The sequence below is a fragment of the Armigeres subalbatus genome, chromosome 3 (assembly GCF_024139115.2).
Source record: "Armigeres subalbatus isolate Guangzhou_Male chromosome 3, GZ_Asu_2, whole genome shotgun sequence".
Classification (NCBI taxonomy): domain Eukaryota; kingdom Metazoa; phylum Arthropoda; class Insecta; order Diptera; family Culicidae; genus Armigeres; species Armigeres subalbatus.
Window position 1 is genome coordinate 225,473,947 of NC_085141.1, and position 18,231 is coordinate 225,492,177.

Below are 18,231 nucleotides of genomic sequence, written 5' to 3' on the forward strand. Positions count from 1 at the left end.
GGAGGTGGTTATCGTCAACAACCATAAGTCGGTTCAACATGCAGTGATTCATGTGGGTGAAGTCGCGATCGCATAAAAGCGGAGTTTGAAGCTCCTTGGGGTCGTAATAGACGACAAGCTGACCTTCGCCAGCCATGTCGACTACGCGTGCAAGAGGGCTTCGACTGCTGTTGCGGCATTATCGAGGATGATGTCCAACAGTTCCAAGGTGTGGAGAGCACGTACCGCATAATGTGTCTCAGAGTGATATCTGCCTACCGCACGATATCACACGATGCAGCTTGCGTGATTGCGAGCATGTCTACACGTTGGTGGTGGGTGGGAGGGTGTTGCGGAACTGCTGCACTGCACGTCTGGTCATGTTCACTCGTTGAACGCTTCACACGGCACCAGCGATGGGTAGACTTCTACCTATGGCCCGCGTCGACTGCTTGCCGCACCAGCAATTTAACGATACTGGCTGCTCTCCCGGCGACGGCTTCTTTCAAAGCCAAGTTTGGCTGTTTGCCCCGGGATGCTTATTCAGAGTCGACTTTCGCCCATCGACTGTAGTGAACTGAATCTCGATTTGATGCATGGAGGCTGCTTTTATACCTGCGCTAGATACGAATTATCCGCATTTCAGTATGTTTGAAGGCTTGAATCAGCGTATGCATTGTTTCCGATGGCAATACACAGTGTGTCAAAGTGTACAAAATTTGACACAAAATTAAATCGAAAAATTAATATTTTGCTGACTAAATCGCTACATACTGTTCGTATGTCCTCATTTCGACGTCGAAAGAAGAGCAATGCTAGACGTTTGCGGTTGGGACAAAACCCCGTATACCATTATCCAGAGGATGTGCCAAGCGGTGGAGAAGTGGAACGCAGTTTCGACTGCAACCACTCATATTGCCTGCAGCTTCCAGAAAATCTGGCGCGCAGAGCAGCAGTCGACAAGCATGAGTAATTTGTGATTGGTTAGTTAGAGCGAAAACAGGCTGAGAGAGAGGAAGTGAATGAGAGGTTTGCACATGTCGAGGTAAGAGTGTCGCAGCGGGTAGCAACCCCAGTCGCCACCACAAAGACACTATATACAAAGACGCGAAATCTGATCCCTGAACAAACAAATCAACCGGCAACCTCGAATGCGCAACACTGCTGATGCCGCATAAACTTTTCAAATTGGTCTATAAGATTTTCAAGAATCAACAATATTGAATCTGGAACGTGTTCACCAAACCAAATCGGGTTGTAAATTCACGATAAACAAGTAAACTTTATTTCCAGCCATTTGTTGGGGTTGATTAGCTCAAAATGATCAAAAAATAACAAAATAATAATTGAAACATGTGTATTTATGATAATTGAAATAGCCCTTACCAAATGTTACGCGCGATTTTTTGGAATGACAGGTCTCTTGCTCGATTGGAATGACGCTGACAGTAAATTTGGAATTCCAATTAGAACATTTCCTGTCTTTGTTTATAGTGTCTTTACCCACCACGAGGCATGGCAGAAGAGTGACCGCATAGGTGTTAGTATGGACTGCATATGCCGAGGTAGGAGGGTCGTAGCATAGAACTGTTGGTACCTATCACTATCGACAGTGCAGTGCACAACGCACCCTCGAGGTTAGCTGCGTGTTCTTGCAGCATCGAACATCGTAACTCGCTTTTTTAGAAGAACACCATGGTATCGTGCCAGCGCGTTGCCGGCTTTCCAGGTGGCCTTACCACGCCCTATGTCCTCGGAAGGTGGGAAGGATCGACTTCGCGCCTGCTTCCCTCTGCACGATTGGTATCAAGAATGATGATGCCGCGTGCACCCCAAATTGACCTTTCAGCGATAGGGCCTATTCGCCAGCACACAGAGGGACTTGCCTACGCCTGCCCCAGCCTTGACGAGGACCCCTTTCCGTCCTCGGGCTAGGAACCCGCCCGGTTGACCGACGCCGCGAAAGCGACGATACCATGTTGTTTTTCGCGCGGCCACTTGTTCGGTAAAAGGATCGAGTTCGACCACAGAGCATGCCCACCGGTATGACCCATGAAGCTGACTCCGATCCCTTGTACCACCTCTTATTTGTGCCTGAACTAGCCATCCTTGAGTCCACGCGCCACCTTCTGTGTAGCTCCGAGACGATTTGGGCGATACCCGATAAAACGGCGTTCCAGCCAACTTCATCTTTACACATCCTCCGAACTAGGTTGTCCGGGGTAGTGTCCAGACCACATGTGGCAAGCATGTGGTCACGCATTGCGCTAAAACGTGAGCACACGAACAACACGTGTTCCGCCGTTTCCTCTAAACCTGCGCACACCAAACACTCGGGCGAGGCCGAGCAAGCCAGCTGCGTTACCTGCACTTTGATTTTGCAGCACGCTTAATCGCCGGGCACATCGAACCCCCCATGGGGTGCTTGCTGTTCACAGCTTTGCTGGAACAAATCAAACAATTGGGAGGGTTCGTGCAGCATTGTGCCTTATGTCCCTTCAATCCGCAGCGTCGGCAGAGCTTGCCTCCGTCAGGGCCTTTGCAGTCCCATTGCTTGTGCCCTGGTTCCAGGCACTTGAAGCAAACTTCGGGTTGCTCGTATATGCCCACAGGGCATACCGACCATCCCACCTTGACGCTCCCTAACTTGACTACCTTGGAGGCATCCGCTGCAGATAGCCGAATCAATGCTACCTGCGTCCCTGCCGGATCTTTCCGTAGCCGAACGGCTGCGGTGGGCGTCTCCACTTCACACTGTCGCCGCAGTGCCGTGACGAGCTCTTCGACTTCGGTGATCTCGTCCAGGTCCTAAACACTTAGATTCACCTCTTCACCTTAACCGTCTCGCCTAGAACTTCCTCCGCCAACTTCTTGTAGGCGGCGCCCTTTTGCGAGACGCCCCGCTTCAGCTCGAGGATCATCTCGCCCATTCGGGTACGTCTTATTCGACGTACGTCAGCGCCGAGTTCACCGAGCTTGACGTCACTCCTCACCGCCTTCAAAACGTCCGAGTACTTAGCCTCGTCCGCTGTGATGACTAGGGCATCGCCCCTGGAGTGATTGACGCCTACCCTAGACTTCTTGCTACCCTCATTCGCCTGGGCCTTCTTTTCGGCACTTGACGTCTTCGGTTTCCTCTTGTTCTTGACCAGGGTCCAGGAGGCGTCATCCCCCTCTATTTCCCTGGTCTGGTGCGGCTGAGAACTTTCAGCCTTTCAGCCGTCATTCCTGAGTGGACGGACCTTTCCAGGTCCTTCCCCCCGGTTTTGGAGGTACCTGGCCGGGGTTCAGCTTCCCTGCCCCACTACCCTTGTTCGGGGTAGTAACCCTCCGCGTTTTGGAGCGGCCCCCAGAGAGCTCATCCCCTGGAGATGTCTCCCCCGTTTTTGTGTCTGCTCCGTTGGGGCAGTCATCTCCGACGTACCCGCAAATACTTGAGCCTCAGTCTGGGTAGAGTTTGGTACCACCGTCTTCGCTGGCACGCCTTCGGTCGATTCGACCTTGCCCGAGTCCGCGAATCTTTGGGCCTCAGTCTGGGTAGACCTCGACTTCACCGATTTCACGGGTTTACACTTGGCCGTCCCGACCGCCCTCTCCAGCTTGGCGTCCAGCATCGACTTTCGAAGTTTCTGCAAGCTCCTCTTGAGGTCCTTGCTGATATTATGCTTCGATGACGCAAAGTCGATGATGGCGTCCAGCTGTTCCGTCGCCACCTCGAAGGCCGAAAGCCCATCGCGTTTGCGGTTCATCACCTCTACAAGCCATGGGCCGTCAATAACCCCTACCGGCGTTTTTTTTTAGCTGAGAGGAAGGTTGAGTGACCCACGCTGGCGCTGCGCACTGAGCTGCCGACTATTGCCTCTGGCCTCCTAGGCGGAGACCTGAACAACCCACCTCTTGCGAAGGGGTTGTCGCCTACACTACTACCACTAATTGAAGAATTGACTTGGTTTTCCATTTTGGTCCCACGAGTTGCTCGGGAAAAGAGGTCCACCACGCCAGAGCCCAGCATGACGCGGTAAGGGACAATTACTGTGGAGGGTGCCCAGGTACCCCACAGGCTCCGTAAAAGGCCTGCTTATTATTTCACCCCCCTGGCCATGCATCCCCTCGGCACGGGTCGCTTGACGCCTTGGGATTAGGGGTTAGGGACGATGGTCCCGGTCTAACTCGCAGTGGCCATGGGGTGGGGTTGTCAAGCCCTTGGACAAAGTCCCTGCTGCCCCCAGACTCATATGGTGTGTCAGAAAGAGTGTCACGGTGTGTCAGAGGGTGTGTTACAGAGAGCACCCAAGTAAGACTCATACGGGATGAGTACCTGTGTGAGCGTGAATGAGCGAGTACATTAAGTACTGCCTCTCCCCCAGAAGTAATGCTGGAAGCCAGTTCCTGGGGGAACCAGGGTACCCGACTAGAAGAGCATAACAGAAACTTAACACAATTTTAACATATTGTGATATTTATAACTTATTTTGATACAATTTTGTTCTTAGTAGCCATTATCTTTCAAATATTGTAACAAGATTTTAACATAACACGATTTAAAAAAATCTGAACACCGAATAGCCCAACAGTAGACAATTAAAATGAATGCAGTAAAGTCTCCCAGTCAGATACCACAACGCTGATATAATTTGAAAAAGTTGCCTAATTTGTAATGTTGTTAGTTTCATGTTCTTGAAAAATATTCTTGTTCAGACAAAAATAAAAATTGTGGATTGTTGACCACAATCTGAAGATTTATCACGACCTGTAACAAAATCCAACTGCACAGAAGCAATATATTTTGAATCTTATTATGTTATAAATTTCTAACAAAATATGTTATTTTTTTGTTAAATATCTTGGCTGTGCATATGCATAGCACATGTTTCGAAATGGACAAATTGATATGAAATTTGCGAAAAAGAATCCACGTGTCTTGGAGGGACTCGAACCCTCAACCTCCTACTCTCTAGATAGGCGTGATAACCCCTACACAACAAGACCACTTAAAGGTCACGTTTGCGGAAAAGCCATCAGAATCCGAGTACCAACCTCCACCGCGGTTAGCTCTCTTTATTGCAAATTGAATATCTTTCGGATGCTTGATTTGTCCAATCTCCACATGTGCTTTACTCGCTTGACTGTGGATATACAACAGTAAAGCACATGTGGAGATTGGACAAATCAAGCATCCGAAAGATATTCAATTTACAAAAAAGAGAGCTAACCGCGGTGGAGGTTGGTACTCGGATTCTGATGGCTTTTCCGCAAACGTGACCTTTAAGTGGTCTTGTTGTGTAGGGGTTATCACGCCTATCTAGAGAGTAGGAGGTTATCCAAGAAATTTAACAAAAAATGGTTTTCGTACGGCCGAGTTGCCGAATAATATGCAATTAAAATATGTTAGTTTTATCATAAAATTGCAATAAAATTTGATAGTTTTTTGTTTCCAGTAGTGTAATGTTTGATAGAAATTTAGATATTTTAACAATATCTTGCACCATGTTCCTAACACATTTTGCTATAAAAATTTAGTATAACATAATAACATACTTACTTACTAATAACATATGTTGATATAATTTTGATATGACCTTCTAGTCGGGATATTAGTAGAGAGGGTAACTCAAGTAACCTTTTGTTGCTTGGGTGGGTTTAGTGGGTCCGACGGGCTGGCCTTCTGCCTTCCGCGCCAACCCCACTCCCTGAGTGATAATTTCAGGTGTCTTTATGCAGATTTGCCTTCATCCCTCTATAAAAAAGCCTCTTCCTATCATGTACTTTGTCTTCGACGTGTTAATGACTAGTCCAATCCGTTTAGCCTCGCTTTTTAGTTTGTTGTAGGCTTCCTCCATCCTGTCAAAGTTACGTGCTTTGATAATGATTATTTTGGCAAATTAAAACACTAGAACTAAAATGTGTTGATTTGTTTTAGAAACAGCGTAAAGACACTTCAATACACCCCCAAATAAAAAAGCAACAAGCAACTACTGATTTCTTTTGCACTCTGTAAGTAGCTTGTTTATCGAATTTGAAAGCTTTAGAAGTGAACAAGAAAAATACAAGTTGCCGACATAATAAAATGAGCATCATTTAGAATCAGTGTAAGCAGATCCTCTTTGCGTAACTTTAATATCATAAACTTTGGTGCCATCACATACTAAGGGGTTGTCCATATATCACGAGGGCAGTTTAGGGGGAGGGGGAAACGGCAAATGTCCTCGGTCCAAACAAATTTTTGAAATTTTTTTGAACCAATTTTCACACTGGGGGAGGGGGTATCTAAAACTGACCAAAACCTGTCCACTATAAAACAGAGCTTCTCAACTACCATGATACGAAAAATTTTATTAGAAAGATAAAGTCCGACCAACAACGTGTCATCATCGATTGATAGGCTTAATGTATTTAATAAACGTACCGTTTGATTTTTCAACTAAGATTCGTCAGTCAGAGGGGATTAGTCTCATCAACGTAAATTAATATTCGCGATACCTGCCATCCTTGGGAACAGTTTAGGAAGGCGCCAAGGTAGGAGTCGATTACGATATCCGAGATGCGTTGAAGTATCGACGAAGAATTATATTGAAATGCGGTACGGGGAGAGTGGGACGTGTCTGTCGCGTTTAGAAAGATGAACCGTGATGCCCTCGTTAGTAAAATTCATGCTTGCTATGTTTTCCTAAGCACCAATCGTCGAACAGCTCGAACAGAGTGTAGGGGAATTTTTCTCCTTTTTTATGATTAGCAAGTTACGAAGCCTACTTGTGGAAAAATATATTTCAATAATGAGTGATGCTCGTTTATAAAATCGAGCAAATAATTACCCAGCAAACACAAGATCGTATATCATAGCAAATAAGTGTACAACGTGGAGGCCATATACGTGCATTTTGCACGCAGTCAAATGGAGGAATGCGCCTATATCGCCTCCACCTTATACATACACTTATTCGCTAGCATATGCGATTTAGTGTTGGCTGGGTAGTCATCGTAAGTTTGCACTGGTGGAAATTTTAACGAATTGCTAGTTCGAGCAAACTTTATGAACTTACTGAAGGAATGTATCAACTGATAACAATCAACAATTCTGGGTAGGTATAAGTGAAGACCACTTGATAACGTGGTGTTCGGTATATAACGGGATTAATCGATAATAATAAGTTTATTTCAGTCTATAATCCAGGGTCATAAAATAGCATAAAATAAAAGCATAAAATAGAACATCTTTGATTTCTTCTTGTGTACCAGAATCATAAACATAACTGAACAGAACCAATTTGCTTTGAACATGTTCTCCCTTTGAAGGTCAGTGTTCCAATTCTACTGAATTTGTATTGTTTATACTTCAAAACGCGCCCAACTCGAAGGTTCTCGATATCAATCGAATTGAGAGTGTAATGTGATACCAAGTTGGTAGATGAAATGAATGTCACCGAACATTGAAATTTAAATATCCCTTTTATGCTCTGTGTTGCAATGCATTTGGTGTAGAATTAGGTGAAATGGGAAACGATAAATGATATATATTTCTTTTCTGTATTGAAAGGTCATGGGATTCAAAGGTTTTCTTCAATTGTATTGATTATAATTCCGTTAAATTTTAATCACAACCTATGAACGAATAGGTACAGCTGTTTCGCGCCATTCAAATACATCGGATGAATATAACAGCACGTGCTCTTGCAGATGCGTATTACGTAGCAGGAACTAATGGCGGGGATTTTCATTTCCCCTCTTTCGGTTTGAAAGAAATGAACGATGGTGCAACAGCAGGGAAACGATGCGATGTTTTTGTTCATATGAATCTATGTAGGTTGTAGGAGTTAGCATAAATGGCTTTACTAGGTGTTGGCTATGAATTGGAAGATAGATAAAGACAGTCCGTAGCGTGGGTGGTATGATTTCTCGTGAGTTATGATAATTTTTTTGTGGATTGGTGCTACTTTGTACTTTAAGGTATGTATGGTAAATTCTGTTTTTTTTGTTCCGACATATTACACAATTATATACACTATCATTTTCCCACTTATAAATATTTTCACTTATTTTAATAAACTCGGGCAACCTTCCCCAGCCCTAGGGTTGGTTGGTCCGTTTTCCTGCCGCATATGTTTAATCAAAACTTTCTTCCTGATTTTTTTCGTCAATGAAAAAATGTGCTCAAATGTGTTTATGACAGTGAAACCCGTTTTTCGAAAAGTCTAGCCAGAATGAGTACAGACATTCCGAAAGCAAAACTCCCTACTATACACATTTTATATTATTTTCGCACTAATAAAATAATTGAATGTTTTCTACAGAACTTCAATAAAAAACGTGCAAATATCATAAAATTTGAAAATTAAATGCATACAGGACATCGTTTGCTGCTATTGCCACGGATATTGCGGGAATCTCAGGTATCCGGTATACGCTATAGTTGGCAACGGTGGCTATTCTTGACCTTCTGTTCCGTGAGTAGACAGTACGAATAAGGGCGTCCTTGCGGTGTTTTGCTGTACCTGTTACGGACATCCATTACATCTCCATCGCCTACACTTCCTGATGACATAGTTCTTGCTTCAGAAGGGATTTCTTTTTACAGCACTAGTGTTCATAATAAAAAGGGTATCATTAAGGAGCATGTGATCTGATCAAATTATATGTATGGTGCATGGCTACGGTCAGGTTAGGATCTGACGGCAAACTGGCACAACCTCACGAAGAACGAAGACGCCGAAATTTCATTATTTATGTCAACAAATTTTAAACATGATTATCATATAAGCATACATTGTTTATCATATAGGCATATGGAAACGCATGGTGGATTGTTTCATCAACTCCTTGTGACTAAACTTTTTGTGCAAAAATTAAAGGTATATAATATTCTATGGTATATAGCATATCATTTTTGCATCAAGAGCATATTTACATCAAGTTATGATTGAAAACAACAACTGATCTGAGGTTAAAGCCAACTTGAAGTTTCGCAGGGTGTAACGGTCATTCGGTCCGTTACAATTCTTGTAAATATAATAATATGAATTGGTATAACATGGACAGAAGTTAATTAATAATTTTTGTAAATATTATGGAGTTTGTAAGTATTAGCATTTCGTAACACCGCGTTGAAAAAGCTCTTTTTACTTTGAAATACTTTCGCGCTCGCAGAACGCCAAGAATGTTCTAGATCAACGTGCAGACCAAGTGGCGAGCGCGTGTGACTACGTCACCGATTTGGGTGATGACCATCGACCGGGGGAAAATCTTAACGAAGCCTCATTAATGATTCTCGGGACGGATCGACAGGCGAAGCGGGCTGCAATCCGAATGGATTAATTGCTTCCTGCACTTCGATCGTAAGGAGGGGGAAATTCGATTCGGGAACCAAAGACCAAGAATTAGGACAATCTGTGACTCGATCACTTTGATCTGGATTGTGGAAGAGGCAGGAGTTTTCCGATTAACTTTCGCTTGGTGATGTGATTCTAAAGGTAGAACAGTAGTGACATGGCGGCCTCTTAATGTTACTAAAACAAGCATATCTCTTAGCTAAATAAAGTCAGTTTTTCTTGAGATCCTACGGGACAAATAAACATGCTAGCAATAGAAGTTTGTGAGTGTTGAGATACGAAAGGGTAAGTCATGTGCTATACAATGTGCTTTTGATGTGTGGTAAAAGTGTAGCAGTGTAATTCATAGATTTGTGGCAAGTGCGCCGAAAGCCCGTCACCTCACCAGTTCAGTGAGGTGACAGATATCCTTCGAAATTTCCACAGGACATTCTTTGGAGTATCCGCGGGAAAGTCTTGGGATTACTTAGAACAATTCTACGGAAATTTCACGTTGGATTGGATTTCAACTGGAAATTACTCAGAGTTTCAGAGATTTTTTTCGTGTGTTTCATAGGGAATTAATTAGGTACAAACGGACTTTTTTATTTCATTTAATTTGGCAAAAAAAGCCGTTTGCGCTAACAGGATGTTTGATCGAAATGGTCGTTTGGCCGAATAGGTCATGTGGCCGAAATGGTTGTTTCCCAAGTGGCACATTTAGAACTGATTTAGTCACAGCAACTTCGGGGGCAGCAGGGACTATGTCCAAGGGCTTGACGATCCCTCCCCAGGCCATCTGCGAGTTGTGGTGCCTGCCTAGGATGTGGTGGGGTTTGACAGTGGGCCCTGTTAAACCTCTATAAAAAGCTGCATGAATCCGCAAGTAGGCTCCGCCAAAGCGACCGTGTGCCGCTCAAAGCGCACAAGCCCAAGTCCTGGTGTTAGGTGGGACGCTAAACAGCCCTGACACGACGGCCCTCCGACGAGACAGGAGGTTTGCTCAGGCCCAATAAGCCGCCTTTTAAAACAACTATTACGAACGAACGACATAAAAGATAATACGAGTCGATACAATCGGTAACGACCTAGGCGACGAATAAAGGATCACGATTGGAAGCTTGGAACATGGAACTGCAAGTCGCTAGGCTAGGCTGCGACAGGATAATCTACGATGAATTACATCCCCGCAACTTCAATGTCGTAGCGCTGCAGGAAATCTGCTGGACAGGACAGAAAGTGTGGAAAAGCGGGCATCGAGCGGCTACCTTCTACCAAAGCTGTGGTACCACCAACGAGCTGGGAACCGGCTTCATAGTGCTGGGAAAGATGTGCCAACGCGTGGTTGGGTGGCAGCCAATCAACGCAAGGATGTGCAAGCTGAGGATAAAAGGCCGTTTCTTCAACTATAGCATCATCAACGTGCACTGCCCACACGAAGGGAGACCCGACGACGAGAAAGAAGCGTTCCAAGCACAGCTGAAGCAGACATACGATGGATGCCCACTGCGGGACGGTAAAATCGTCATCGGCGACATGCACGCACAGGTGGGAAGAGAGGAAAAATGTATAGACCGGTCATCGGATCGGATAGTTTGGATACCGTATAGAACTACAACGGCCTACGATGTATAAACTTTGCAGCCTCCCGCGGAATGGTAGTCCGAAGCACTTACTTGCCCCGCAAGAAAATCCACAAGGCCACATGGAAATCACCTAACCAAGAAACGGAAAACCAAATCGACCACGTTCTAATCGATGGAAAATTCTTCTCCGACATCACGAACGTCCGCACTTACCGCAGTGCGAATATTGAATCCGACCACTACCTCGATGCAGTATGTCTGCGCTCAAAACTCTCGACGGTGATCAACACGCGTCAGAGTCGTCCACCGCGGCTAAAAATTGGGCTGCTACAAGACGGTAGACAGCCCGAGACTACGCGCAGCAGCTGGAAGTGGCACTCCCAACGGAAGAGCAGCTAGGCGCAGCATCTCTTGAAGATGGCTGGAGAGATATTCGATCCGCCATTGGAAGCACCGCAACCGCTGCACTAGGCACGGTGGCTCCGGATCAGAGAAACGACTGGTATGACGGCGAATGTGAGCAGTTAGTTGAGGAGAAGAATGCGGTATGGGCGAGATTGCTGCAACACCGCACGAGGGCGAACAAGGCACGATTCAAACGGGAGAGAACAGACAAAACTCGATTTTCCGGAGGAATAAACGCCAGCAGGAAGATCGAGACCGTGGAGAGACGGAACTGTACCGCGCTTATAACGCACGAAAGTTCTATGAGAAGTTGAACCGTTCACGTAAGGGCCACGTGCCACAGCCCGATATATGTAAGAACATAGACGGGAACCTTCTTACAAACGAGCGTGAGGTGATCCAAAGGTGGCGGCAGCACTACGAAGAGCACCTGAATAGCGATGTGGCATACAATGGTGGCGGTATGGTAATGAACCTAGGAGCGACTTCCGGCTCCGAATCTCTAGGAAATCCAGGAGGAGATCGGCCGGCTGAAAAACAACAAAGCCCCTGGAGTTGACCAACTACCAGGAGAGCTGTTTAAACACGGTGGTGAGGCATTGGCTAGAGCGCTGCACTGGGTAATTACCAAGATTTGGGAGGATGAGGTTCTGCCGCAGGAGTGTATGAAAGGTGTCGTGTGTCCCATCTACAGAAAGGGCGATAAGCTGAAGGTACTCTCCCAAATTTTATGCCGCTGACTATCATCAATTCCAAGAGAGTTCGTGGGGCAGTACCATGCGGGATTTATGGGTGAACGCTCTACCACAGATCAGGTGTTCTCCATACGTCAGGTATTGCAGAAATGCCGCGAATACAACGCCCACACATCATCTATTTATCGACTTCAAAGCCGCATGATACAATCGATCGGGACCAGCTATGGCAGCTAATGCACGAAAACGGATTTCCGGATAAACTGATACGGTTGATCAAGGCGACGATGGATCGAGTGATGTGCGTAGTTCGAGTTTCAAGGGCATTCTCGAGTCCCTTCGAAACCCGTAGAGGGTTACGGCAAGGTGATGGTCTTTCGTGTCTGCTATTCAACATCGCTTTGGAGGGAGTAATACGAAGGGCAGGGATTGACACGAGTGGTACGATTTTCACGAAGTCCGTCCAGTTATTTAGTTTCGCCGACGACATTGATATCATGGCACGTAACTTTGAGAGGATGGAGGAAGCCTACATCAGACTGAAAAGCGAAGCTAAACGGATTGGACCAGTCATCAACACGTCGAAGACGAAGTACATGATAGGAAGAGGCTCAAGAGAGGTCAATGTGAGTCACCCACCACGAGTTTCTATCGGTGGGGACGAAATCGAGGTGGTTGTAGAATTCGTGTACTTGGGCTCACTGGTGACCGCCGATAACGATACCAGCAGAGAAATTCGGAGGCGCATAGTGGCTGGAAATCGTACGTACTTTGGACTCTGTAAGACGCTCCGATCGAATAGAGTTCGCCGCCGTACCAAACTGACTATCTACAAAACGCTAATAAGACCGGTAGTTCTCGATGGACACGAGACCTGGACGATGCTCGTGGAGGACCAACGCGCACTGGGAGTTTTTGAAAGGAAAGTGTTGCGTACCATCTATGGTGGGGTGCAGATGGCAGACGGTACGTGGAGGAGGCGAATGAACCACGAGTTGCATCAGCTGTTGGGAGAACCATCCATCGTTCACACCGCGAAAATCGGAAGACTGCGGTGGGCCGGGCACGTAGCCAGAATGTCGGACAGTAATCCGGAGAAAATGGTTCTCGACACGATCCGACGGGAACAAGAAGGCGAGGTGCACAGCGGGCAAGGTGGATCGATCAGGTGGAGGACGATTTGCGGACCCTCCGCAGACTGCGTGGTTGGCGAAGTGCAGCCATGGACCGAGCTGAATGGAGAAGACTTTTATGTGCAGCACAGGCCACTCCGGCCCTAGTCTGATAATAATAATTAGTCACAGCAACTTAAATGTGACTGAATACGGTCACATATAAGTTACGGCAACTAACTTGCAACATGTGTGCTATTCGAGTTGGTAGAAAGGGCTGAACGAGTAATATTGCCAAAAATATCGGTCGGCGAAATGGCCATTTCAACCAAACCAAACCGACTTCGACCAAACGACTTTTTCTGCCGAAAGACCATTTCAACCAAAGGATGTCGTTCATTTCGGCCGAATGGCATATTCGGTCAGATGGGTTTCGGTCTAATGGTTTGTTCGGCCTAATGATCTACTCAGCTGGATAACTTTCAGTCGAATGACTTCAGTTGGCGATAAGCCATCGTTTGGCGAAAAGAGTTATTAGGTTGAAGCTAGTTTGCCCGAACATGTCATTTGGCTGAGGTCGACATACGGCCAAAATGAACATACGGCTGGAAGTTTGGTCGAAAAAGACGTTTGCTCTGACAGATCATTTGGCCTGCCATTTGGATGAGATGGTTGTTTGACGAATGTCGTTTGAACGAACAGGTCACTCGGCTGAAAACATCATAAGGACAAAAATGTCAACCCTTTTGAACGAATTGTCCTTTCTGCCAAAAGAGCATCTTTGGCCAAATGACCTGTTCGTTCGAATGACATTTTCCGTCGTATGTATATTTCGGCGAAATGACATTTCTGGTCAAATGACTTTCAGCCCGATGGATCGGTATGCTATATATGTTTGGTGCAATATATGTTTGGTGCTTAATATACAAAGTTGTACCGAAAGGCTATATGATTGCTCCAAAAAAGAACTTTTGATAGAAAGCCTGGAGACCCATAGTGACCCGATCGACTCAGCTTCACACTTAAATTATTTCGCCGAAGCCGGCAAAACAAATCGCCGAGAATCCAACAGCTGAGATCTCGGCAAAAATCTCGGTGAAAGTTCAAATTACCGACTGGTCGTAAATTGTGCGAATCTCCCAACTGTCAAAATTTACCGATCTGTTCGTAAATGCTTCACCGATCTAACGGTATTTTTTTACCGAACATCTCAGTACAATCTTTTGCTGAAATTCAGTAAATGATTAGTTTGTCTCTTTGAAGTAAATCAATTGAAATGCAAACACAAATAATGTACACATGTGATCATAAGTATATTTCGATTCATTTTCAGATATCGTTAACACTCACATATTTCTCCCAAATTTTCACTGGATTTATGAAAATGAAGCAAATTATCCGAAGTATACGTAATTAGTATACCAATTTACTATGAATGTTCAGGAATACGCTTGATAAAAAATCTTAATCCACTTGAAAACAGAAAAAAACGGCTAGGGAGTTATAAGGAGTTCAATATTACATAAAACTTGTCTGATGCGCAGTGTAGGTTCGCTAAATAAAAATCGCGTCGTCACTTTTAAAAATAATTCCATAGTTTTCATCTAGATGGGAAAATTATATATCAAAGGAAATCCTTTCGGGATTCCGACAAAAATGCACATCACGTCTTGAGGTATATAGTTTGGAATGATTCATCCAATCTCGCATTCGGCACAATCCGTAGCTGCCTCTGTCTGATACGAATATGTTCCTTGGGTACTCTTTGTGGCGGCTCGTTTTGGAGTATCATCCTCGGTCTCATCGAGATTTATGAATTTGCTTTAATAAATAAACTAATAGTTATTAATTTGTTCTGTGTTTTTTTCAATGTTTTGCTTACCAATAGCAGTTTTCATAAGCATCTATGTGTGTTTACAATAAAATAATCTCAAATAATTTTTTTCGCCTTTTCGTTCCAACACGTGGGATGTCTAAGTTTATTTTTTGACAGATGAGCTTTACCGAAACCCGGTGAGATTTAAAGTTTGCCGATCATGACTGCAAAATGGATTACCGAGTGATTGCAACCAACATGAAGTACCAAATTTCGTCAAAATTCAACGAGATTTCAGTCAAAGCAAAGTTTGCCTACCGTGTTCGTTGTTTTGTTTTACCGAAATAAAATTTCGCTTTTAAGTGTGATTGACGAACTGAGTTGATGTATGTATGTATGTATGTCTGTGTGTGTATGTGTACAAATGTAGCCAGTGGAGATATGTCAGCTTTCACGCTGATATTCTTCCCTCCCCCTTCATACGGGAGTTTGGCATAAGGAAGGTCGCAATATTTATACCATCACAATTATTGCCCTCCACTCGCTTTCAAATCGACTACTAAATTATCTCCAAAATTATGGATCATATGAACGAAATTATGGATCAAATTTTAAAAATTATGGATCATATGACCAAATGTGTGGATCATCATCACGATAATGATTTTGCGAAATTTGATTTTTTATGGGTCCAAAAAAAAAAAAAGTTTTTCTTGGATCATGGAATGTTATTGTTTTCTTGCCATGTTTAACGGAACAAATTCCCTAATATTTAGCTTTGATATGGATCTTAGAATGATTCTTTATGGGCTTTCCAAAGTATTCAATGCAACGTTTTACGAAGCAACATTTTTTACACAAATTAATGGCTATTTGTTTTTAACATTTGTTCAACTTTCTCAGCAAAATGGAAATGTAAAGTCATTTTTCTTTAGAGAGCAGAAGAAGATTCATCTGTTATTCCTAACTTAGATCATAAAATCATAAAATGTGACCTCAAGTATGATGTTACACACATCATAATATATCGAAGATTTTACCCTCTGCTACGGTACAGCAGCATAAAAGTAATAGCGTCGCCATGAGAATGAATAAGACATCGCACGACTATCCTGATGCGCTTCAGATGGGGGGACGTCATCATCCAAGATGACGACGAAAGGACACCCGACCGGAGCGACAGCGACAACGACGCCGACGAAGGCAGCGAGCGTCGCCGATGATGGAAATGCCTGACTATGATGAATTGGGGGAGGAAATAAAAGGAACTGATCTTGTGAAGCAGTAAGCACTTCTTTCTGGTGACCCCGAGGATACGGATGGCAACACGCTAGGAGAGTTGACAAAACCGGAACAACAGGTGATCTTCAGGGACCGTGTAGGCACAAAAAAATATTCTATCTGAGTAGACGGTTCTGTGAGTTGTGTGTGTTGTGCCGTAGAGAAAAGGATTTGAACATTCAACGGAAGCCAACGACTTGTGAATAATTTCAGCGAACGGAAACTAGAAGAAAGCGTGTCAGGAGAATTAGAGCCCGGTCCGGTACTTTTTCATATGAATTATCACATGAGTGTAGGAAAGTGACGAACTGTATACAATTTCAACTAGCGAGTGGTGCTATTGTTTGTCCTGTTCCCCATTCAAATACTTGCAGTTTTACTTTAAACAATAGACACGACGAGGCGTTGAGCGTTTTTTTCTGCCAAGCTATATTAACAAAAACCTACCCTTCCAAAGGTTTAACATAAGCACATCTCATATCCACTTACAAGCTGCCACTTGGTGGTCCCATTCTGATACAAGTACTCGGATAGAACGTACGTTGAAAAAAGTGCGAAATTGAAAAAAAATCCGGGAAAGCACGTCACTGGCGAATGAATTTATGACGTGGAAGGTCTATGAATAAATTTGTAAATCTGCAAGATTTGTCGTAATCGGTGGTGCTCAGTATCCGTGCAACTTGTTGCAAGTGAAACCGTCGGGTTTTGCCTCACCAAGGTGGACAGCCAAAAGAATAAGTGCTTCATAAAAAACACGGTAGCATAGTGTTGCGGATGCAGCTAGAGCAGTAATAAATTTTCTTACCAACTCCCAAGCGCATCGTGATAAACCTCTGACGAATTTAGTGATCTACCGCGGGAGTTATGGAGGTGAGTGGTACAGTGATTTATGAATAGAGCAATTGGAGTGCAATGGTGTAAGGACTGAATATAATGTATCAATATTTAACATTGAATAATAATTTTGAATCTGAGAGATTTTTTTTGATAATCCGGATAATAATCCCTGGTATCTGTAAAGTTTGAGTGATGGCACATCCAGTTTTTTTTAAAATATCTGATTCATGATTGTTATAATAGGTATTTTGCAATTCCTGATCATAATACCTGGTTTACAGTTCGCCTTTGAGTGATAAAACGGCCTACTTTTCCATACTAAAGAAATGGGTGCTTTAATGAATATTATGCAACTCAAATGGGTTGCATAATATTCATTATAGCACTCATTTTGGTGCTATAATAAAAACCCAACATCAGAACAGTAGTTACGTCGCGTAATAAATTGCTTCTTTTGCGTCGCGTAATAAATTAAATAGTTTGATGGACATGACATCAAAAAATTCCAAATTGCGGGTACATCTATCGCTTCACGGCTTATCGAACTATGTAATGTGGCACGGTAACATGGAATCTGATTGTTCTCTGCAGCAACATAATTTATTGGCAAGAATGATCATGTGGAGTAAAGTAGAGTATACAATTTTGGTACAGATTTATAATATTTAAGTCCATTTTTCGTCATAGCAAAAAACAGCGTGTGCAACTCGTTGCAAAACTCGATTTTTTCAGCACTTGTAGTATTTATCCAACTCGGCAAGTCTCGTTGGATAAACGTACAACTTGTGCTGAAAAAATCATCTTTTTGCAACTTGTTGCACAAACTACTATTATAGCACTTAATTGAGTTAATGAAACCTTTTTTTTTGCAATTCTTGATCATAATACCTGATCTACAGATCGTCTTTGAGTGATAAAACGGCCTACTTTTCATACCAATGATGTGGGTGCCTAAATGACCATTATGCAACTCAGATGGGTTGCATAAAATCCATTATAACATTCATTTGGGTGAAAAAATTACTTTAAGATTTTAGTGGGATGTATTTACTTGTCATAAGACGAGTTTGTACTATTCCATTCCATCTACTCGAGTCAAGTACGAGACACTGAAGACGGCCTTACTGTTGAGGTCGAAATACGTATCTGTCAAAGGAACAATAAAGTAGTAGAATTTAATGGAAAATGCTATAATGAAAAACCAACATCAGAACAGTA

The 18,231-nt window shown here is 43.7% G+C and overlaps 1 protein-coding gene across 1 annotated transcript in view; it reads left to right on the forward strand.

Annotated features, from left to right (window-relative positions):
• The first annotated feature begins 16,199 nt into the window (after positions 1–16,199).
• Positions 16,200–18,231, forward strand: part of LOC134226173 (allatotropins-like) — a 113,576-nt gene continuing 111,544 nt past the window's right edge. The window contains exon 1 of the mRNA XM_062706767.1: positions 16,200–17,046. Coding sequence (XP_062562751.1) covers positions 17,041–17,046 — 6 coding nt within the window. The 5' untranslated portion in view covers positions 16,200–17,040. The remainder of the gene's footprint in view (positions 17,047–18,231) is intronic.